At 47.9% G+C, this 22,825-nt stretch overlaps 1 protein-coding gene across 3 annotated transcripts in view; it reads left to right on the forward strand.

Moving 5' to 3' along the window:
- Nucleotides 1–22,616, forward strand: part of ASS1 (argininosuccinate synthase 1) — a 151,307-nt gene extending 128,691 nt beyond the window's left edge. For all 3 annotated transcript variants that reach the window (XM_077305234.1, XM_077305235.1, XM_077305236.1), the window contains 2 exons: nucleotides 17,796–17,861; nucleotides 21,204–22,616. In XM_077305234.1, the coding sequence (XP_077161349.1) occupies nucleotides 17,796–17,861; nucleotides 21,204–21,255 (118 nt within the window). In that variant the 3' untranslated portion in view covers nucleotides 21,256–22,616. The remainder of the gene's footprint in view (nucleotides 1–17,795; nucleotides 17,862–21,203) is intronic.
- The last annotated feature ends 209 nt before the right edge of the window (nucleotides 22,617–22,825 follow it).

Raw genomic sequence — 22,825 nt, forward strand, 5'->3', positions numbered from 1 at the left:
TGACGAAAATAGAACAGAAAGTGGGTTACTTAACCTAGGATCCCGTTTTGGTTGACTCTATGTTTGACCATTTAGACTTTATGTTATAACCTTTTTCACTTATAAATATAGAGAAGACCACTACATCATTGTGCCTCGTGATTTCCTTTTTTCTTCTGAGTCCACATTGAGGAATCCACAGTTCTATAGGCTGGGGCCAAGTAGGGCACTTGTAGTTTGGCTTGGGGAAGGCCAGCTATGCTACCCTTATGACCTGGGCCTCCATGGAGAGGGAAGCATCAAGGATTATGCCCAGGTTCCTGGCAGAGTGAGCCACTGATAGCTGCACACCGTCCTGGTTAGGCAGATGTGTTTCCTCATTTGGATTTGTGTTTTTGGAATAGATCTCTAGTACAAAAGGACATTCAGTCATTTATAATGAAAATCATTTTGGCCAGCATTAAAAAATATATAGCTCACAGATAGATAGATAGATAGATAGATAGATAGATAGATAGATAGATAGATAGATAGATAGATAGATAGATAGATAGATAGATAGATAGATAGATAGATAGATAGATAGATAGATAGATAGATAGATAGATAGATAGATAGATAGATAGATAGATAGATAGATAGATAGATAGATAGATAGAAATTTTATTACGGTTTGCACCAGATGTAAAACAGAGGAAATTATACAATGCATCCCAGATAAAACATGATGTTAAAATACAAATGCATATATACATATATACATACATACATACATACATACATACATACATACATATACATACACACACACACACACACATATATAAAGTAACTTTAAAACTTGATAATAAAATGTATAGTGGATTATTAAAACTAGAGCAGAAATAGCTTTGAGCCTGAAACAAGGTCCTCATATTTCATTTTTCATGGTGGACCCTACCAGCTCCACGAACTCTACATACTATTGAACAAAATTTAGCAACAGGTTTAGTGATTTGGGGGGATTCATCAGACAGTAATTTATTGATAATGTCTGTGTTATGTGTTACAGTTTGTCCTGACTTTTGCTTTACAAAGGGGTGGATGAACTCAGCTCGGGCCTCGGCATAGAAAGGGCAGTACAGAAAAACGTGTTCAAGATCTTCTACCTGGTCAGAATTACAGGGGCCTGTTCCCTCAGGGAAGGGGATCCCTTTATACCTATCTTCCAATAATGCTGAGGTTATATTAGCAGTAAAGAAACCAACAACAAGAAAGGATTCTTTAGTTATATTCAAAGTAAGAAAAAGAATAGGGACATGGCAGGACCATTGTGGGGACCAGAAAGTGACATTTTTACAGGTGATGAAGAGATGGTTGAACTGCTCAATTCCTACTTCTCCTCAGTCTTCTCTTGTGAGGGGAATTGTGCTCAACATGGCAAAACCATTTTATGTGATAAGGGTTGGGAATTTTGTCCTGGGATTACTGTAGGATTAGTCCATAAACCTAGTTTATAGACCAAGTTACTTTAATTTTTACCTAGTTACCTATTTACCTAGTTACTTTAAATGAAACCAAATCTTCTGGGCATCCAAGGGTACTAAAAGAATTGCATTCAAGGGTACTAAAAGAACTTGCAGATGTCATTTCTGAGCCTCTAGCCATTATTTTTGACAATTCTTGGAGAACAGGTGAAGTGCCAGAAGATTGGAGGTGGGCAAATGTTCCCGTCTTCAAGAAGGGGGAAAAGGAGGATGCGGTAACTACAGACCCATAAGCTTGATGTCTATAGCTGGCAAAATTTTAGACCCAATAATCAGTCAGTCCTTGAGCAGCTAGAGCGGATGACTGTAATAACTAAGCATGGCTTTCTCAGGGTCAAGTCAGACTAACCTTCTCTTTTTTTGAGAAAGTTACTACTCTCCGTGGATCTTGTGGTGCAGAGTGGTAAGTCAGCAGATATGCAGTCTGAAGCTCTGCCCATGAGGCTGGGAGTTAAATCACAGCAGCTGGCTCAAGGTTGACTCAGCCTTCCATCCTTCCGAGGTCGGTAAAATGAGTACCCAGCTTGCTGGGGGGTAAGCGGTAATGACTGGGGAAGGCACTGGCAAACCACCCTGTATTGAGTCTGCCATGAAAACGCTAGAGGGCGTCACCCCAAGGGTCAGACATGACGCGGTGCTTGCACAGGGGATACCTTTACCTTTATCTTTAAGTCTGATCCAGAATTCGACTGGTAGCCAGTGCAGTTGTTGAAGGATGGGCCGGATGTGGGACCTCCATGGTGTTCTGTGAAGACCCAGGCCACTGCATTCTAGACCACTTGCAGTTTCTGGATCAAAATTGAATTTTAATAGTGAAAAATGTAAAGTTCTTCATTTAGGTAGAAAAAATCCAATGCATCCCTACAGGATAGTCGGGACTTGTCTTGGCAGTAGTGTATGTGAAAAGGATCTGGTCTTAATTGACCAGACACTGAACATGAGTCAGCAGTGTGACTCATTAGCTAAAAAGGCAAATGGTATTTTGGGCTGTATTTAAAGAAGTATAGTGTCTAGATCATACAAGGTGATGTTACCACTTTATTCTGCTCTGATTAGACCTCACTTGGAGTACTGTGTTCAGTTTTGGCACCACAACTGAAGATATAGAAAAACTGCAGCATGTCCAGAGAAGTGCTATAAAGATGGTGAGGTTGTGGAGACCAAGTCGTATGAGGAAAGGTTGGGGGAGCTTGGTCTTAGCCTGGAGAGAAGACGACTAAGAGGTGATATGATAACCGTCTTCAAATACTTGAAGGGCTGTCTTATGGAGCAGAGGTGTTTTCTGTTGCCCCAGAGGGCTGAACCGGAACCAATGAGTTGAAATTAATTCAAATGAATTTTTTGGCTAAACATCCAGAAGTTCCTAACAATGAGAGCAATTCCTCAGTGGAACAGGTTTCCTCGGGAGGTGGTGGGTTCTCCTTTGGAAGTTTTTAAGCAGAGGCTAGATAGTCATCTGACAGAAGTTCTGATTTTATGAACTTAGGCAAGTTGTGAGTGGGTGGGCAAGTAGTTGTGAGTTCCTGCATAGTGCAGGTGGTTAGACTAGATGACCCTGGAGGTCCCTTCAACTCTACAATTCTAAGGCAAACTCTGCTTTTGCTTGCCTTGGGAACTTGAGTGACAGATACACATACCCCAAAGTCAAATGCCAATTCAACTGTGTATCTTCCCCAGTTTTTAAGATGGCCTGCCCACTTCCAAAAACTTGTTTTAATCCTGCTGTAGGAAACTGTTTGGGAGACAAAGTGTCTTAGTGACATCAACTATTGCTAGCCAGTCAGTGCCAGACTCAGCAACTTTTGCTGAAGACAAGCAGATCCTGTCCAATCACTTGAAGGCAGAGGGTTAAACAGCCCCCCTCCAAATACCAGTCTTCGCTTTCAAATCAAAGGCACTGCATGCAATAAAAACAACTTCAGGCTCCACCCTTTCTTTCTCCTCTTCTGCAAGATTCTCTGATAGGCACATTAACTGGATGAACTTATGCTGTTTTTCTATCCGCTTGACTGTCAAGGATGGAAATTCATTTTGAACCGGCCCTGAGTGGATTTGAAATCTCAACTTTAATTATGGGCTCTCCACACTCTGGACGAAATTCACATAAAGCCGTTGTTTGTATTATCAACTCCGACTGCCTGGTTTTCTGTCAGTTGCATAAACATAGCATAAAAGAAACAAATGGACAGGGGAGATTGGCATAAAAATTAGATGGCCTGAAAATGGTCTTCCTTGACCATGTATGAAATGAATTGAGCGAAAGAAACATAGCTGTACATCTCTGCTGTGGAAGCATTGTGAGGACGGTGCTTTGGATGTGACGGCTTCCTCCTAAGGGCCCTGCGAGGGGCTAGGAAGTCTCTGGCCCCACCAACTGACTTCCTTGGCTGGACCAGGGTGGCCCAATCTCTCCTGATCCTGGCGGCTAAGCAGAGTTGGCCCTGGCTAGCATTTGCCTGGGAGACCCCCAAGAAAGTCCAGGGTTGCTGCTCAGAGACAGCCAATGGCCAACCACATCACTTTGCCTCTCGCCTCGGACCCCCTTGAGTTAGCTGTGATTTGGTGACATTTTCCAAAGCTCCCGCCACCAGCTGCTTGGTCAAAGTTGGTCACTCTGTATAGAGGCAAACATGTGGGCAGCTCAAGATATTTTGTTGGCTCAGGCCAGGTGCTCACCTTCCTAGCAACTGAACTTAAAAGTTCACAGGAGCCTGATGTAGACCAAGACTATTTTCCTGATTTCTGGGCAATCTTATTTATTGATTGATTTATATTTAGGTTTGTATGACCACCCCCTCCCAGATACTGGCTAGGGGTGGTTTATAACATATCGGTTTTACAATTAAAACATAAGTAATTAAACAGTTAAAAATGTAAAGTGCTTAGGATTGTGGAACCACCTTTCTCAGCTTATTTGCAGATATTTCTTTCATTCCAGAGGAAGGACTCTTATTGGCTCTTGACAGAGGGGGCAGCTCAATGTCATTCTGTAGTTCATTGGCCTCTGTTTTGCAGACCCCTTGAAACTGCAGAAGCTCCTGAAGGGCCTGCAGTTCTTTTTGGACCTCATTCCACCAAATTCGGAAAGGCCCTGGCCCTTATGTCTCAGGGGCCAGGGATCACCAGCCAGTTTGAATTGGTGGAGCGCAAAGCACTACACGGGGCTTCGGGACCAGACTACAGGTGGCCTTGAAGGTTAAAACCAAAACCCTGAACAACTTGTGCATGTTTTGCAGCAAGCAACAGCTTTGGTTCAGACCACACAAGCCCCACAAATAGACCTAAGGTGTGGTTTTCCATGGATAAGTTAACCTTTCCACCAGCCACGCAAAGAATACCTTGGGGTGTGTTTGAGGTCAGCAGGACAGCATGGCTCCCCAACGCCTTTCTTTAAAATGCCCCCTCTCCACTCTTTGTGACAATAAATATGTGCTGGCGGTCTATTCCTGGATTGCCTCATGTCGAGGTAGATGAGCAACGTTTTGGACCTGAGTGACAAAATTTCTAGCTGCATCTACTGTGAAGATGCTGGAGTGCCCACCAAACAAAGGGGTGGGAGGTGAGAGCTGCATTTGGCTGCACACCCTGAGGGGAAGTCTGTCTGTTTATCTGTTTCATTTATATCCCACCTTTCTCCCTGGCGGGTGGTGCACCCAAAGCAGCCTATGTCATTCTCCTCTTCTCCATTTTATCCTCACAGCCACCCTGTGAGATAGGCTAGGATGATAAGTCATGGCTGGCTCAAGGTCACCCAGCAAGCTTCAAGAGCAGAGAGCGAGGGTTTCCCAGATCATCGTGCCAGATCCACTCGAACCCCAGCACACCACCAGTAACCCAGGAGTTCCTTGGGTGGAGAACCAGCCCCATGTGTGGGGTCACATGGTCTGGGGGTCCACTGTCCGGCATACGCAGTACCGGTTGCCTTCCCCTATTCTCCCATCTTTCCCACCTCAGCCCTTAGAAGATGCATTCCATCTTCTGTCTCAAGAGAGGGATTATCTCTTCTAAGATGGTGCACCCTGCCCACAGTTTCTGGGTTTTGTTGCCTTTAAAAAGGACTAATCAAGGCATCCGTTTTTAGTCGATCAAAAGGTTTTTAATAGATTCGTCTAACCAATGTTCTGCCTTAGCACTCCAGCCCTTGGGAGGAGGGTCCCATGCCCTGCCGTTTGACTCTGGAGTGATCATTTCCTCTTAGCTGAGTTTTTCAGATGTAAGTGGAGGCTTTATTTAGAAGTCATATATCTATATATTTCCTTTTTGTATATGACACTTTTTTTCTCCCTTTTATACTGCTGTCTACCTCTCTCCTATGACTTTCCTGCCCGCCTCTCCTCAGCCCCTTTCAATCCTTCTAAACACTTTATAAGTCATAAATATACCCAAATCAGTTTAGATCAATCAGACTAAATGTCAAATTATCCTCTCCTTTTCCGTCTCTTGCTCTTTCTTCCCTCCCCCTCAAAATCAACAGCTTCTAATAATCCGTCCCAACCCTTCATTATGGTTTGCATTCTCATGCGGGGAGATTAAATGAATAACGTAAAAAAGGGGGGGTGGAGAGATGGAAAAGAGAGAGAGGGAGGGAGCAAGGGGAGCAAAACCAGGAGCACTTATTCTCTCTGCGTCTCTAGCCATTTTTCTTTTCTTTTTGATTTCTACATCGCTGGTTTGAAAAGCGTTTGAGTGACGGCATCACAGGAACCCGGGAGAGAGCTGTGAGAGGTACATCGTGCAAAAAATGCCTTCGCACAGTAGGTAGAAAGTAATGTAATTACAGAGCAGGTCAGAACCACTCGGATGAGCAAAAATAAAAGCATAGCGGTTTTTCTACAGCCCGTCAGGGGAGGTAAAATCATTGTAAACTCTCATTTTTTTCTAAATTAAAAAAAAGAGAATTTTTGCAGTTTCTGGAAAAGGAACAGGGATATTTTCCTCCCCCTCTGTGGGGAAGGTGGGAACAGTAAAGGAACTAGCTCCGTTTGGGTTTTGTTTGTGTGAAGTGTGTGTGTGTATGTCTAAATCTCATGGTTATTAAAACCACAAGGATATTTCTTGAAAATAATTCCACCTGCCTCCTGAAAAAGGTGGAACAGTCGCCAGGCCCGAAATGCCCCGGTATATAAACAGGACTCTGTTGTTCTTCAAGGCAGGCCCTTGGCTGTAGAGAAATTTGGGAGCTGGTTGCCAAAGATCCACTCCACCCACCACCAGCCACTTCACAACAGGGGGTAAGGATAAGGAGATGAAGCACACAAGCTCCTCTCCCTGCCTAAGACCCAGCTTAGCTGCCCACCTCTGCTCTGAGCTTGGAAGAAGCTGCTGCAATGATTCCTAGCTCCGTAGAGGAACATAAAGAGAGGCAGCCTGGTGGAGGGTTTGATGCCTCACTCCTTCTCCATCTGCAGCCAGCTGGGTGACCGTAGGCTATTCACAGTTCTCTCAGAGCTGTCCTTGCAGAGCAGTTCATTGAGCTCTCTCAGCTCCACTGACTTCACAGCGTGTCTGTTGTGGGGCGAGGAAGGGAAAGGTGTTTGCAAGTCTCTTTGGGATTCTTCCAGGTAGTAAAAAGTGGGGTATAAAAAAGAGCTCTTCTGTGCAGAGGGACAGGTGGGGTGATCATGATGCCTCTTAGCTCTGGGTCTCTGCTCTTCCTGGGTTCACCTAGACCACATATATCCTTAACATTAAACAGACATGACAATTAATATAATGAATACACAACTATCTTTAACTGCTCCTGCGGTTATAAAATAAAGCCCTAAGGGCTATTGGGGAGGAGTTAGGGCAGGCTCTGTCCATGATAAAAACTCGGAGGGGCGAATCAGGAGCCGCAAAACGATAGCATGGCTTCAGAAGCTGTATCTAGTGGCCTCTCCATTAACGGAATCGTGTCTTTACAGCTTCTCTCACAGATACTCACAGTGAGGGTGGCTAGATGGCTGTCATTTGGGGTTCATAGATCATATCAATGCTCCATGGTTATCATAAGTGACACATCTCTGTTCTCCAACTACGGAGGTCAGTTTCAGGACATAGAGGCTGGAGTGGGGTAGACAGAAAAGTGTGCTCTCTTGACCAGCCTGGGGACAAAAGTGAATCCCTTCTGGGCCCTCTAGAGCAGTGGTCCCCAACCACCAGGCTGCAGCTCCCCCCACCCCTCGCAGTGAGAAACTTCCCAGCGGCCGATTAGCTTACGGCCCGGCAAGCTTCTTCTTGTGGGGGGGGGAGAGGGGAGCAGGGCTGCCGGTGCAAACGGGCCTGCACGGCAGGTCCGCACAAGCACGTATGCGCCATGCGTGGCCGCAACGTGCATGTGCGGCATTGCTGCGCATGTGTGGAAGTGCCTCGCATGCGCATTTGCAGCCGCACATGTCGCAAATGCGCATGCATGGACCTGTCGTCCTCCCCCCACCGGTCTGCAGCCTTAGAAAGGTTGGGGACCACTGCTCTAGAGGGCTCAAACTGTGAGGCAATGGCCAGAGTCAAGGGCTGGTGTGTTCAGGAACCCTGAAGGCCATGGCCTGGCAGAAAGCCTGTTCCCATGCTAGAGCAGGGGTCCCCAGTCTTTTTGAGTCTGTGGGCATCATTGGAATTCTGACACAGGGTGGTATGTGCAACCACAAAATGTCTGTCACAGGAGACACAGGCACACACACACACACACAGAAACCCCAAGCACGGGGAATGAGAAGAAAATTTAAAAAAGGAATACAGAGAGAGAGAGAGAGAGAATAAAACCAACATTATGGGTTCGTCTGTCACCAAAACAATGTTATTTTAATCTGCACAGTCAATTAGATCTCCAGTGACCAATCAGAAGTCTGCTGGGCAGCAGCCCCACTCCAGGGCCTTGCCCCCTTTCTAAAACACTTGATGGGTGCCAGGAAAAGTGCTGGCAGGTGCCAATGGGTGCCACATTGGGAACCCCTGAACTAGAGACATTGGGCCCATCTAGTGCATGGTGGCAGCGAAGGGAGTGGCGCGTCCAAGAGAATCAGGCCTTCTGCTACCTCCCGCAGATCTCTCTCCCGTCAGAAAAAGGGATGCTGCTTTGGAGGCTTCTGTGACATTGCCTACGCCTCTCTAGTTCTCTTGTAGGAGGAACGGAACATCCCCAGTGCAGAGGCATGACCTGGTCTCATGCACTGCCCAGGGTCCTGGACCTAGGTGGGCTCACAACCCAGAAGAATTTGGACATGCCCCATAACTGTGTTGCAAGGAGCCAGACTGAAAGGCCATTCCTGCAGATTGGTCAGGAACACAGATGGCAACTCTATACAACAGTGTGGGTCCCTAAATGGGCTGGAAATGCCACCACCGTGGGAGGAAGGTATCCTGCCTCCCATTCCTGACATTCTCCACTGCCAAATTTGTATAGGGGATGAGTAATTGAGAGGCTGATTCTGTGAAGGTTCATGGGGGTGGCAGGTTACAGTAGATGAGCGATTGGGATGTGAGTGTCCTGCATAGTGCAGGGGGTTGGACTAGATGACCCATGAGGTCCCTTCCAACTCTATGATTCTATGACTAGTAATCAAGCCCGCTGTACCTGGAATACAGCGGGTGCTAGTGGGGCCGCGTGCGCCCCCCGAGTCGGCAGGCCGCAATTTCCGGCGTGCCGGCGGCCTGATGCATCGGAGGCGCATGTTAAGATTCTATTATTCTAATTTCCACACTTTTGCTGCTCTATTTAAAATGGAGCAGCAGACACAGGGGAATAACCCCCAGTAATGTTTCTGGGTGGCAAAATGGCTTGAGGAGAAGGCAAGTGTCCTTCCTCCCCTTGCAATGTTGACCCAAGTCCCTCTGGTCACTCCTCTGGTACTAAAAGCCATTTCCGCAGATGCTGCAGCATGGCTTCAGAAAACCGAACAGAACTCGTTCAAAACCAAACTGTGTAGTTTGACCTTCAGGCTGGACCTGTTGAGGACTCTGGAACGGAGGGAAATCCCTGCGGGAAAATATCTCCATGGTCCTTCTTCATGAACCGATGCTGGTTTGAGATGCCAGTTGCTCATCCAGATTCACGTTTATTCCTCCAGCCAACCCCCAAGCCTACCTCTTGGGAAAAGCAGCTATCCTCTGGGTCCATCCAGTTGGAAAACTCTGTCCCCAATAAAAAGAGGAGCTTCCAGGGCAGAAGGTTGACTGTATTTACTGGTTTGCCTCTTTCTTTGGAGGAGGTGGAATTGTAGGTCCCGGCAACCTTCCTATTGGTTCTGCTTCTAGTGCAAAAACTAAGAGACGGCTCACAGGGGCAGCAAAGAGCAGCAATGAGCAGGTTTTCAATTAAAATTTTTTAAAAACCTGGTAAGCCGATTGTTTTGTCAAAAAGTGAGGCATAGCTGTGGCACTTGGTTTTGCCGTGCCCTCTCCAGAAAGTGAAACTGGTGTGCCAGGTAATGAAGGAATGCAGTGGCCATTCAATGTGAGCAGCCTGCTTCCATGCCCCACCCCCCTCCTACTTCGCTGGCAAGGGCTCATGGGAATTGTAGTCCATGGACATCTAAAGGGCTGCAGTTTGACTACCCATGAACTAGAAGAAGAGTTAGTTTTGTACCCTGCTTCTCACTTGCCCAAAGGAGTCTTAAAGCCACTTACAGTTGCCTTCCCTTCCTTTCCCCACAAGACGCCCTGTGAGGGAGGTAAGGCAGAGAGAGCTCTGAGAACAATACTATCAGGGCTGTGATGAGCCCAAGGTCACCCAGCTGGCTGCAGGTGGGGGAGGAGCAGGGAATCAAACCTGTCCCACCAAATTAGAAAGCACGACTCTTAACTGCTACATTTCGCTGATTTTATTGGAGGCCCATGGTCTCCAGAAACCCCTTGATAGATCTGCCTCCCAGAGCCAAACTGCACAAAACAAGGTGGTATGATTCTAGGTTGCTCCTGGGGTCCAAAAAGAAATTCCCTCCATGTAGGAAATGAGGACTGCATGTAGACACACATGAAAAAGTGGCCATGGGGCTTGAAATGCACTATGGATCAAAGGGCATCACCTCCATAACCCCAGGTTGCTGACATCACTTCTGGGTAATGTCAGAATAGGTGGCATTCTTCTGGATTGGGGTGTGTTTGGGGGATGTCCAGAAAGCAGGGGACCCCCACGCAAACCAGTACGCCTAGCAGCCCTGCGTGGCTGCACTCCCCGTGCTCTGTCAGAATTCTAAATGTTCCCACAGCCGCAGGGATTCCTGTGCTGGACAAGGAGGGGCCCTCAGCTGCCAGCTTGAGCTGCCCTCGGTCCGGCTTGGGCCTTTGGCTGTGGGCTGAGGAGAAGAAGGAACAAGGAGGGGAAGCAAACAAACCAGAAAACGAGAACTGCACTCAGCAGGAGTCACCAGCTATGTTAATCTGTGTTCCGATCACATCCAGGTTAGACTGCCTTCTGCATTGGGCTACCTTGACGACTGTTCCAATGTTACAATTAGTACAATATGTTGCAGTCATGTTCTTCTTGGAGGGTAGGTGGTGGATATCACTTCCAGACTGAAAAATCTGTATTTGCTTGCAGGGGCATTTCAAAGTACTGGCTCATATTCTTAACGTCCTACATTTATGATCAAGGTACCCAAAGTACTGCTTCCTCCCTTACTATTTGTCTGCCAATTAAAAATAGAGAGAGAGCCTTTTTAGTGGTAGCACCTGGTCTGTACCTGGTCTTCCCCTTGAACTTCATCTGATGCCTACTTTGATCATTTTTAGGCGTCCAGTAAAGAAGATTTTATTTGCTCGGGTTTTTAATTGAACTAATTCCTCCTTGTCCATTTTTACCACCTGCTTTCACCATCCTGCATTTTGCTTGTAGCTTTTTAATTTAGTTGGCCTGGTTTTTGGCTTCAGTATTGATTCTGCCCCCCCTTCAAGGATCGCTGCCTTGTTGTGGCAAGGGGGCTTGCGTAGCTCAGTGAAGCTATGAGCTATACCGTGCAGGGTCACCCAAGACGGACAGGTCATAGCTGAGAGCTCTGACAAAAGGTGATCCACTGGAGAAGGCAATGGCAAACCACTCCAGTATCTTTGCCATGAAAACTCTATGGACAGTTCCAATAGGCATAACGATATGACGCCGGAAGATGAGCCCCTCAGGTCGGAAGGTGTCCAATATGCTACTGGGGATGAGCAGACGGCTAGTACGAGTAGCGCCAGAATGAATGAAGCGGCTGGGCCAAAGCCGAAAGGACGCTCAGTTGTGGAAGTAACTGGTGGCGAAAAGACAGTCGGATGCTGTAAAGATTTTTATTCAATAGGAACCTGGAACGTCAGATCCATGAATCAAGGCAAGCTGGACGTGGTTAAACAAGAAATGAGAAGACTGAACATCGACATTTTAGGAATCAGTGAACTAAAATGGACAGGAATGGGTGAATTTAATTCAGATGACCATCAGGTATACTACTGTGGACAAGAATCTCACAGAAGAAATGGAGTAGCCTTCATAATCAATAAGAGAGTAGGAAAAGCAGTCTTGGGATACAATCCCCAAAATGACAGAATGATCTCAGTTCGAATCCAAGGCAAACCATTCAACATCACAGTGATCCAGGTCTATGCCCCAACCACTGCTGCTGAAGAGGATGAAGTTGATCAGTTCTATGAAGCCCTACAACACCTTATAGAAGCAACGCCAAAAAACGATGTGCTTATCATCATGGGGGATTGGAATGCTAAAGTAGGAAGCCAAAAGATAACTGGGATAACAGGCAAGTTTGGCCTTGGAGTACAAAATGAAGCAGGGCACAGGCTGGTAGAATTTTGTCAAGAGAATACAATGGTCATAGCAAACACTCTTTTCCAACAACCCAAGAGACGACTCTACACATGGACATCACCAGACGGTCAACACAGAAATCAGATTGACTATGTACTCTGCGGCCAAAGATGGAAAAGTTCTATACAGGCAATAAAAACAAGACCAGGAGCTGATTGTGGTTCAGATCATGAGCTTCTTGTTGCAAAATTTAGGCTTAAATTGAAGAAAGTAGGGAAAAGCACTAGGCCACTCAGGTACGAACTAAATCATATCCCCGACGAATATACAGTAGAGGTGACAAATAGATTTAAGGAATTAGATCTGATAGACAGAGTGCCTGAAGAACTATGGACGGAGGTTCGCAACATTGTACAAGAGGTAGCAACTAAAATCATCCCAAAGAAAAAGAAATGCAAGAAATCAAAATGGCTGTTTGAGGAAGCTTTACAAATAGCTAAGGAGAGAAGGGAAGTGAAAGGCAAGGGAGAAAGAGAAAGATACACCCAATTGAATGCAGAATTCCAGAGAAAAGCTAGAAGAGATAAGAATGCCTTCTTAAATGAACAGTGCAAACAAATAGAAGAAAACAATAGAATGGGGAGGACCAGAGATCTTTTCAAGAAAATTGGAGATATGAAGAGAACGTTTCATGCAAAGATGGGTATGTTAAGGGACCAAAATGGTAGGGACCTCACAGAAGCAGAAGAGATTAAGCAAAGGTGGCAAAATTATACAGAAGAACTATACAAGAGCGAGCTTAACATCCCTGATGACCACAGTGGGGTAGTTACTGACCTGGAGCCAGACATCCTGGAATGTGAAGTCAAATGGGCCTTAGGAAGTCTGAGCAACAATAAAGCTAGTGGTGGTGACAGCATTCCAGTTGAACTATTCAAAATCTTAAAGGACGATGCAGTAAAAGTGCTACACTCAATATGCCAGCAAATTTGGAAAACTCAGCAATGGCCACAGGATTGGAAAAGGTCAGTTTACATTCCAATCCCAAAGAAGGGCAATGCCAAAGAATGTTCAAACTACCGCACCATTGCACTCATTTCTCATGCTAGCAAAGTTATGCTCAAAATCCTACAAGCTAGGCTCCAGCAATATGTGGACCGAGAACTTCCAGAAGTACAGGCAGGATTTCGAAGAGGTAGAGGAACTAGAGATCAAATTGCCAACATACGCTGGATCATGGAAAAAGCTAGGGAGTACCAGAAGAACATCTACTTCTGCTTCATTGACTATGCTAAAGCCTTTGATTGTGTGGAGCACAACAAATTGTGGCAAGTTCTTAAAGAGATGGGAATACCAGAGCATCTTATTTGTCTCTTGAGAAATTTATATGCAGGTCAAGAAGCAACAGTGAGAACTGAACATGGAATCACGGATTGGTTCAAAATTGTGAAAGGAGTTCGGCAAGGCTGTATACTGTCGCCTTGCCTATTTAACTTGTATGCGGAGCACATCATGAGAAAGGCGGGATTAGAGGAGTCACAAATTGGGATCAAGATTGCAGGGAGAAATATCAACAACCTCAGATATGCAGATGATACCACTCTAATGGCAGAAAGTGAAGAGGAACTAAAGAGCCTGTTGATGCGGGTGAAGGAGGAGAGTGCAAAAGTTGGCTTGAAACTCAACATCAAGAAAACAAAGATCATGGCAGCCAGCCCTCTCAATTCCTGGCAAATAGATGGGGAAGAAATGGAGGTAGTGACAGATTTTATTTTCCTGGGCTCCAAGATCACTGCAGATGGGGACTGCAGCCAAGAAATTAAAAGACGCTTGCTCCTGGGGAAGAAAGCTATGGCAAATCTAGACAGCATCCTAAAAAGCAGAGACATCACCCTGCCAACAAAAGTGCGTTTAGTCAAGGCTATGGTATTCCCAGTTGCAATGTATGGCTGCGAAAGTTGGACCATAAGGAAGGCCGAGCGTCGAAGAATTGAGGCTTTTGAACTCTGGTGCTGGAGAAGACTCTTGCGAGTCCCTTGGACTGCAAGGCGAACAAACCGGTCAGTCCTAGAGGAGATCAGCCCTGACTGCTCTTTAGAAGGCCAGATCCTGAAGATGAAACTCAAATACTTTGGCCACCTCATGAGAAGGAAGGACTCCCTGGAGAAGAGCCTAATGCTGGGAGTGATCGAGGGCAAAAGAAGAAGGGGACGACAGAGAATGAGGTGGATGGATGGAGTCACTGAAGCAGTAGGTGCAAACTTAAAAGGACTCCAGGGAATGGTAGAGGACAGGAAGGCCTGGAGGATCATTGTCCATGGGGTCGCGATGGGTCGGACACGACTTCGCACATAACAACAACAATTGATTCTGCCAACATTTGGTTTCTGTTTGGTTTTTCATTCTTCGTCTTACCCCCATCCCACCCCTATTTTCCAAAACAGCAGAACTGCTGTGAGAATTGAAGGAAGGAGGAAAGTGGAATGTTGGTGAGAGTATGGTCACTAGCCAGTACATCCCTGCCACACACAGCTTTCCCCTAACATAATTCATACTCAAGGTGGGGAGGACATCTTTTTTGTTGGCAGAGTTTCAATATGCTAAGAGAGCACAGCATCAAGCAGCTTAAAAAAAATAAAATAGTTTTATTAAGAGAAACATATTTTGCATAGAAAGAGAATGAGACCACACTAACCATCTAACTGTTATTCTGCCCTCATTCTGTCTGTTGCTTCCATTCTGGAGACAAGCAGGGACAGTGTTCTCAAAGGAGCAGGAAGTCTCCATCAGAGCCATCATGGAAAGGAGGAGATAATTTGAAAAATAGCAGGAAATTACTATTCTAACTATGCCAAATGCACATGTCCTCTGATGCCCCCTGTAGGATACACTTCATATCTTTTTGAATCGTGCACACTACAGGTCTTGCATATTCCAACATTTTAAACCATCTCTGCTAAACTTATTATATCTATCTTTGACTATGTAAATTGCCACCTTCTTGAAAGGTGGGGGGTAGTATAAGGGGGTAGCATCTGCAGCTCTTCTGTGGAACTCGAACATCTGCCACAGGGTCAAATGAAGGTACCAGAAACAAGGTGAAGGGGCCTTCCTTCCTAGCACTCAGTAAATTGTATTCTGTCTTTTGAGAGATGCAGGGAGTTAACACAGGATGGGGTGGGGGAGAGCAAGAAGGTTGCTTCCAAGACCTTGGGGGCACCGAGTATTGTGATGTGCAGTTTTATGGCTCTATAATTAACGGGAATGCGCTCAGCCTAAACAAAGGGGCCCTTTCTGAGCACCCTCAATGGGTAAACCCTTTTCAGGAAAATGCGAGAAAAAGACTGATCTCTTGGAAGGTAAGATATTCCTTTGCCAGGATCTGGGATCCTCCCTGCACGATTTCAGCACCTTTTGTTCTTTGGGAAGGAGGGAACAGAGGGGGCTTTGTTATTCATGTTGGGATGTGGGGCAGCCCAGCTCTCTGAAAGAAGAGCTGGGACTCTCTGACTTTCACAATGTCCCAATGCTCCCTATTTATTTGAGAAAGCACCTGTTTTCTGGCCCTTGTTGTAGGTAAATTACAAGTTGCATTTTAAGAGGTTTTTGCCTTTCCAAGTGTTGCCGCTCAGGTTTCTCCCCCCCCCCCCCCAGCATTGCCCTGAGAAGGCAAATCACCAAAAAGGATCAATGGCCATGGGGGAGCCATTTCCAGCTCCGGGTTGGGAAATACCTGGGGATTTCTGGGGTGGAACCGGGAGTGGGGAGGGACCTCAGTGGAGTATCATGCCATGGAGTTCCCCCTCCAAAGGAGCCATTTTCTCCAGGGGAACTGACCTCTGTCTACTGAAGATGAGGCATGATTCCAGGGAATCCCTGGGTTCCACCTGGAGATTGGCATCGTTAGATAGAGCTCTAGTTTGAATGCTCATCAATGCACATGTGCAGGAGCACTGAAGCACCATGTTGATGGCACACCAGAGGGAATGTAGTGCAATTTAAGTCTTTTGGGGGGGAGCATAAACATCAACTAAAAGGGGTGGCTCTTGGCATAGAGATACCCAAGGGAGGGGGGAGGTACAGTTGAAAAATGTTGTGATGCTTCCTTTCTTTTTTCCCATGTAAATGAAGAGATGCCATTTATAATAACTAGGACATGTAACTATCAAGTTTATGCTTGCCTTTCTGCCCATGTCAGGGCCACTAGAGTGGCTCCAGATTGAAAATATACATCGTCAAAACACGCAAGCAATAAGTTCAAGCAAAAACAGCTCATTTTAACAATGAAATCCAATTTAAAACGCTACAATAAAAGGCCTATTCCTAAAAGCAACAATTGAAATAATCCCGGATTCATGGAAAGGGACATTGCTATTGACGAAGGTCAAGCATTTCTTTTGAAGCAATGAGATTTGTATCTAGAACATGCATGCTAGTCATATGCCCGTTTTTGTACCTCACAACTGTAGACTGAGGGCCAGATTGCCAGGTAGAAGCCAGCAGCCGCAGGAGGAAGGACTGTGGCCGTGGTATTGGGTTGTGAGTTTTAAATACCCTTTCATCCACTGGTACAAAGTCTGAGTCCAGTAGCACCTTGAAGGTCTAAGCTGTTGCTGTGACTGCCTATCTATATTCTTCCGTGCACGGGAAACAGTAGGTTGGCGGAATGGACTAATCCCCCCCATGCACTGTAGGTCTGATTTGATCTTGGGTCCTCCCAGTTTGCCACTAGGGTATGTTTGTTTCTTCAACGGACAATCTGGTCACAAGCGGCCCAGTGTGATGTCCTGTTGCACCCTTAAAGAACATGCTGCTGCTGCTGTTAGCAAATTGCTGCTATAGGTACATCTGGACGGAGTGACCCACAGGCCTTCTTGTTCAGCCACATTCCCTGTCTCTGATCTGCCTGAGTCTGCGAAGAAGTTCCTGACAGAGCGGTTTCTGAGTGGAACAGGCTTCCTTGGGAGGTGGTGGGTTCTCCATCTTTGGAAATCTTTGAACCTGTGCATTGCGCCATGCACGGCCGAAATAGCGCATGCACGAAAGTGACGTGCATGCGCAATTTCGGTCGCGCATGGCGCATGTGTGCATGCACGGCCGGGCCACGCATGCGCAATGCTCAGGCGCGGCCCTGATTCCCTCTCCCCCCCTCCCATAGTAAGAAGCTTCCCTGGCCGCAAGCTTGCGGCCTGGGAAGTTTTTTACTGCAGGGGGAGTCATGAGAGGGAGCCGCGGCCCGGCGCCAAGGCCTTCGCGGCCTGGCACTGGGCCGCAGCCCGCGGGTTGGGGACCACTGATCTAACGGAGAGGCTGATTCTGGGAAGGCTCAAGGGGGTGGCAGGTTACAGTAGATGAGCGACTGGGATGTGAGTGTCCTGCATAGTGCAGGGGGTTGGACTAGATGACCCAGGAGGTCCCTTCCAACTCTGTGATTCTATGATTCTAAATGCATAGTTGCCGCTCGTTCATTTCCCTGGGGGCAGGGAGGGAAGCCCACCCTTTCCTTTCCTAGCTGTGGCTCCCAAATTCTCTCTGCTGGGCTGAGTAACTGGCTTTTTACCTTTCTCTCCTTGCAGCATGGATATCCACGGGGATTATGAGCCATTGGACGCCACCGGATTCATCAATATCAACTCCCTGAGGTGTGTTCAGCTCCCACGGGAGTGTCCAACTTCTTCAAACCTTTCCAGGCTGGGGCAACAAAAGTCACACTTGTTTAAAATTGGGCAATCCCGCTGAATGTTGGATTAGTATCGCAGCTTCATTTTGCAATTCAGCTTGGGAAGCTACCGTTCATAAAAAAAAGAAAGAAAGAAGACAGGATGTCTAATGCCACAGAGTTACACACAGTACAAGATTTGATGGCCAAGATCCAAAGTAATATGCCAGCCGTTCCACTTGGGGCTTGTTCTCAGGAGCAGAAGTGCTCTGCATTTTCTCCCAAACTTCTTATGCAAGCAAGGGGGCTGGCCATCGCAGAGTCCAGGGGAGTTTGCACTCTCCTGGCCGAAGGCACTGTCCAGTCTGAGCTGACATGGTGACTCTTTACAGGGCTTTCAAGGCGAGAGGCGTCCAGAGGCAGATTGACAGTGTCTGTCTGGCGCAGTGACATCTGACTCCCTCGGGGGTCTCCCATCCCAGGGCCAACCCAGCTTAGCTTCCAGGATCTGCTGAGACCAGCCTAGGGCACTCAGCGTGAAGGGGCAGAGTGGGATGGAAAGGCAGCCCTGTCCACAGCTGGGCAAAGCCTCACGCAGGAGGAAGGCCCCCACCTTGTCCAGCATGGGGCAGAGTCACTGCTTGCTCCCGGCTGCCAGTGATCCACCAGGAAGGAAAGGGCCACTTTACCCTGCCCCAGAGGACTGGACTGGTATCTGCCATGGGGCATGCTCCTCCCCCCTCTTTTCTTCCCTCTGGGCTTAGCTGAAGCCACCACTGGAGACGAGGGTTGCCAGCTCTGATGTGGGAAAGACCCGGAGGCTGAGGCAGATAGGGTTTGGGGAGGGAGGGACGTCAGTGGGAGATAATGCCAGAGAGACCACCCTCCCAAGCACTCATTTTCTCCAGGTGGAGTGATCCTCGTCACCTGGAGATTAGTTGTCATGGTGAGACATCTCCAGCCATCACCTGGAGGTTGGAAACCCCCTTCACAACCAAAGGAGTCTTGAAGCAGCTGACAATCACCTTCCCCTCCTCTCCCCACAGCAGAGACCCTGTGAGGGAGGGGAGGCTGAGAGAGCCTGAGATTACTGAAGAGGAAGAAGAGTTGGTTCTTATATGCCACTTTTCTCTACCCTGCGTTGAGCAGGGGGTTGGACTAGATGGACTGTATGGCCCTTTCCAACTCCATGATTCTATATGTACAATAGAACAGGGGTAGTCAACCTGTGGTCCTCCAGATGTTCATGAACTACAATTCCCATGCATTTGCTGGCAGGGGCTCATGGGAATTGTAGTCCATGAACATCTGGAGGACCACAGGTTGACTACCCCTGCAATAGAAGAACAAGAGTTGGTTCTTATATACCACTTTTCTCTACCCAGAGGAGTCCCAAAGCAGTTACCAATTGCCTTCCCTTTCCTCTCCCCACAACAGAGATCCTGTGATGTGGGTGGGCTGAGAGTGCTCTGAGAGAACTGGGATTGGCCCAAGGTCACCCAGATGGTTGCATGGGGAGGAGTGGGAAATCAGAACCCAGCTCTCCAGATGAGAGGCCACCTCCCTTCACCACAACTGCAACCTAGCAGAAGAGCTTCCCTGGCTTCTACAGGCCTGGCCACAATGGGTGGAGACTGGACTGGCCTGCTTCAGAAGCAGATCTGCCTGAGGAGGAGAAGCAGCTGTTTCCTGCATCCCAAAATGCCATTTCTACCACGGCTTGTCCCAGCAGCGTGTCCAGCAGTGACGAGTTGGGCCGTCTGGCTCTCTGGGGCCTTCAGGACAGGCTGCCTTTGTACCTGGGCAAGGGGGAGAGCTGCCAGGGCTGGGATGGGGGGTGGAGCTGGGGGGGATTGGGGAGGGGAGGGACTTCAGTGTGGTGTAATACCAGAGAGTCCACTTTCCAGAGTAGCCATCTTCTGCGGAGGAGCTCAACACTGTCACCTGGAGGTCAGTTGTAATAGCTGGAGATCTCTGGCCACTACCTGGAAGTTGTCAGCCTAGTGGGGGATCCTGCTGCTCAACGTGAGGGGAGTAAAACTCCCATCAAGTAGCCCTCCGGACCACGGCCAATATATTTATTCTTGTTATTTCGGTACTAGGGGCCAAGCCTGTTGCATTCAGGAATACAACAGGTGCTAGATTGGGGGGTGGGGTAGAATAACTCTGTGGACAGCCTCCCCCTCCCCGTAAGATCTGGAAAGGCTGCAGGCAGCTGTTAGGGAACTAAAAGGCAGGCATCTGCAGCCTCCAAGCCTCAGAGGGAAGTGGAAGGAGGAGGGGGTGGTCAGGGGTGGGGGATGGAAGGCGATTGGCTGGCTGCTGGACACACAGGCAAGCCAGTTGGAGGAGGAGGCACTCAGGGGTGGGACAGCCACCCTGAGTGGGTGTTAAACGCTTTGCCACTTAATCCATGAGACATGCACCTCCTCTAAGGCCTTACCAGAAATATTAAGGATAAGAGATAACAGATAATGCTTTTTAAAAAACCCTAAACTTTGTCTGCATTCATAATCAAGAATGCTATTTTTTTAAAGATTGGACAATTTTAGAAATGTGTGATACTCTTCAGCCTCTCAATTAGTTTCAGTGGCCAATCAGCTCACTTTTTGACACCCAGGAATGTAAATTAGGGCCATGTATAGATGCCAACCACCAGACAGGACCCAAAGATCTCACAATATTACAACTAATCTCCACCTGACAGAGATCAGGTCCCTGGAGAAAATGGCTGTTGTGGAGGGGGGGGGGGGTCCTCTGGCTTTGTGCCTTGCCCTAGGTGCCTTGCACAATGTCTCCCGGGATTTCACAACCCTGAGCTGGCAACCCTAAAGCTACACTCTCCATAGAGACCCCTTCAGAAGGCAGAGGCTTTCTTCCCATCAATGCACTCTTGCCCCTGAAGGGCTAGCTTTCTATACCCAGGAAAGAATGGATAGCAAATGGCATAAAGCAAGGAGCCAAATGCCCATCACTGAATTTTCCAGAACAGAAAACTGCCTGCAAACCTCTCTTTGGCCTTTCTGTTGGCCGCTCCATTTTTTAAAGACTTCTCTACGACGGGGGTGGCTCTCTTTGTGCCCGGCGTACCTGTTAACGCCTTTGTTCTGGGCAAGGATGCGCTCCGCCTTTATTCTCTTCCGGTGAATTAATTACACAATAAGCAACGGGGGGGGGGGGGGAGAGAATGTAGCAAATGTGCATATCCGGAGAAATGCTCGTGTGGCCCCCCTTCTTCTCTCACCGAACTTAATTGCCTCGGATGTGCTTGTTGTTAATGTTGATTCACAATGAATTAATTTCCTTCCCCTCCGCCCGTTTACAGGCTGAAAGAATATCATCGACTCCAAGGCAAGGTCGGCTCGGCTCGGCGCTAGCGGCAATCGGCCGGCGGGCGGGCTCCCCTCCCCTCCCCTCCTCCTCCCCTCCCCTCCCCTCCTTTCCCACGCAGTACCAGGCGTCGTGGCAGTTCTTGCCACAGTGACTCATCTCCCCAAAGCCATAAAGTGCGCGGTCGTTGGGTCCGTCGCCAGTGGCGCAGCCAATAAAGAGAGCTGGGCAGAGAGGAGAGCCGCGTCCCGTCAATGGTGGGTCTCTGCGGCGTCGCCCCCCGTTCTCTGGTGCCGCGGGCAGAAGAGGGGCTTCTGAAGGACGCGCACGTTTTGTTGGGCGACGGGCCTTGTGATCGGGGAGGGTCGGCCGGAGAATGAGCCCTGCAAAGGCCCAAGCCCTTCTCCTGAACGATCCCCATTTGGCTTCCTTCCCCTCCCCTCACAAAAAAATCAAGGTAAAGAGGGAGAGGGGAGGCTGCAGTGAAGGGACCATATTTGGTGGACAATTCTGCTGGCCGCAAATTGCCCCAGGGCCAGAGGGAGGCAGGCAGGGAGAAAAACTGCCAGGAAGTTGGATTGTCCTTGTTGATGTTGGGATCACCCTGGGGGGGGGCACAGTGCCAAGTGAAATGGGCTGCAGTTCTATGCATGGCAACATTATCTTAGATGGTCCGTTCACCTGTGCAAATGTTGGAGCAATAGAGGGACATGCACACCTGGGCCATGTATTGTTCTGCTTCCCCAAGCAGCAGGGACCTGGGTTGAACACTCTGAAGGCCTTCGCAGAGCTGCCAGTCAGAGCACACAATACTGGCCCTGATAAGCCGAGGGTCTGAGTCAAACAGAAGGCAGCTTCATGCAGAGATGGCCTGTTCAGTGGCTCAGTCAGTGGTAGAACATCTGCTTGGCATTCAGGACGTCCTCCCAGGTTCACTTCCTGGTATCTTCGGCTAAAGCAGTCTTTTTTCAACCCTTTGACCCTGGGCTAACCCCAAGAATATTATTCAGGCTTCAAGTAATCCCGGAAGTGATGCCAGCTGGTCACACCCCCAGGAGTCACATGTTTACAGTGTGCATGACATCGTGAATGAATTTGGAGGGTAGACTCTCTGGCATTGGACATAGTCCTCTCCTGCTTGAATGTATGGATCCCTTGACTTGCAGCATCTTTCCTCCAGCTGTCTTCTGTCGGTGGGGCTCTGAGAAGAAATCATGAGAAAGGAGGAAATGGGAAGGGGCCAAAGGAGGAGTGCAGGAGATTCAGCCCTCGCCTTCCATTCCTTTTTCCATTGTGTCTGAATTCAGCAAGGCCACTGCAGGCTGACAGATGGACAGAAAGTCACTCTGTCCTCTTTACTCCCCCCTGGATAAGTTAAAAAAATTAAAATATATTTTAAAAACTTAAATCCAACTGGAGTAACCCTCTGGGGCTCTGAAGTATCTTTGGGTTCCTTGTCAGCCTGGTTGAGAATCACTGAGTTAAAGGGATCAGCTGGTAGGGGATGGGGAAAGACCTTTCTCTGCCTGAGACCCGGGAGAGCTGCTGCCAGTCTGAGTAGGCAGGAGTGAACAGGAGTGAGCTTGAGGAAGGGTCTGATTCAGCATAAGGCAGAGA

The sequence above is a fragment of the Paroedura picta genome, chromosome 12, assembly GCF_049243985.1.
Source record: "Paroedura picta isolate Pp20150507F chromosome 12, Ppicta_v3.0, whole genome shotgun sequence".
In the NCBI taxonomy this organism is placed as follows: domain Eukaryota; kingdom Metazoa; phylum Chordata; class Lepidosauria; order Squamata; family Gekkonidae; genus Paroedura; species Paroedura picta.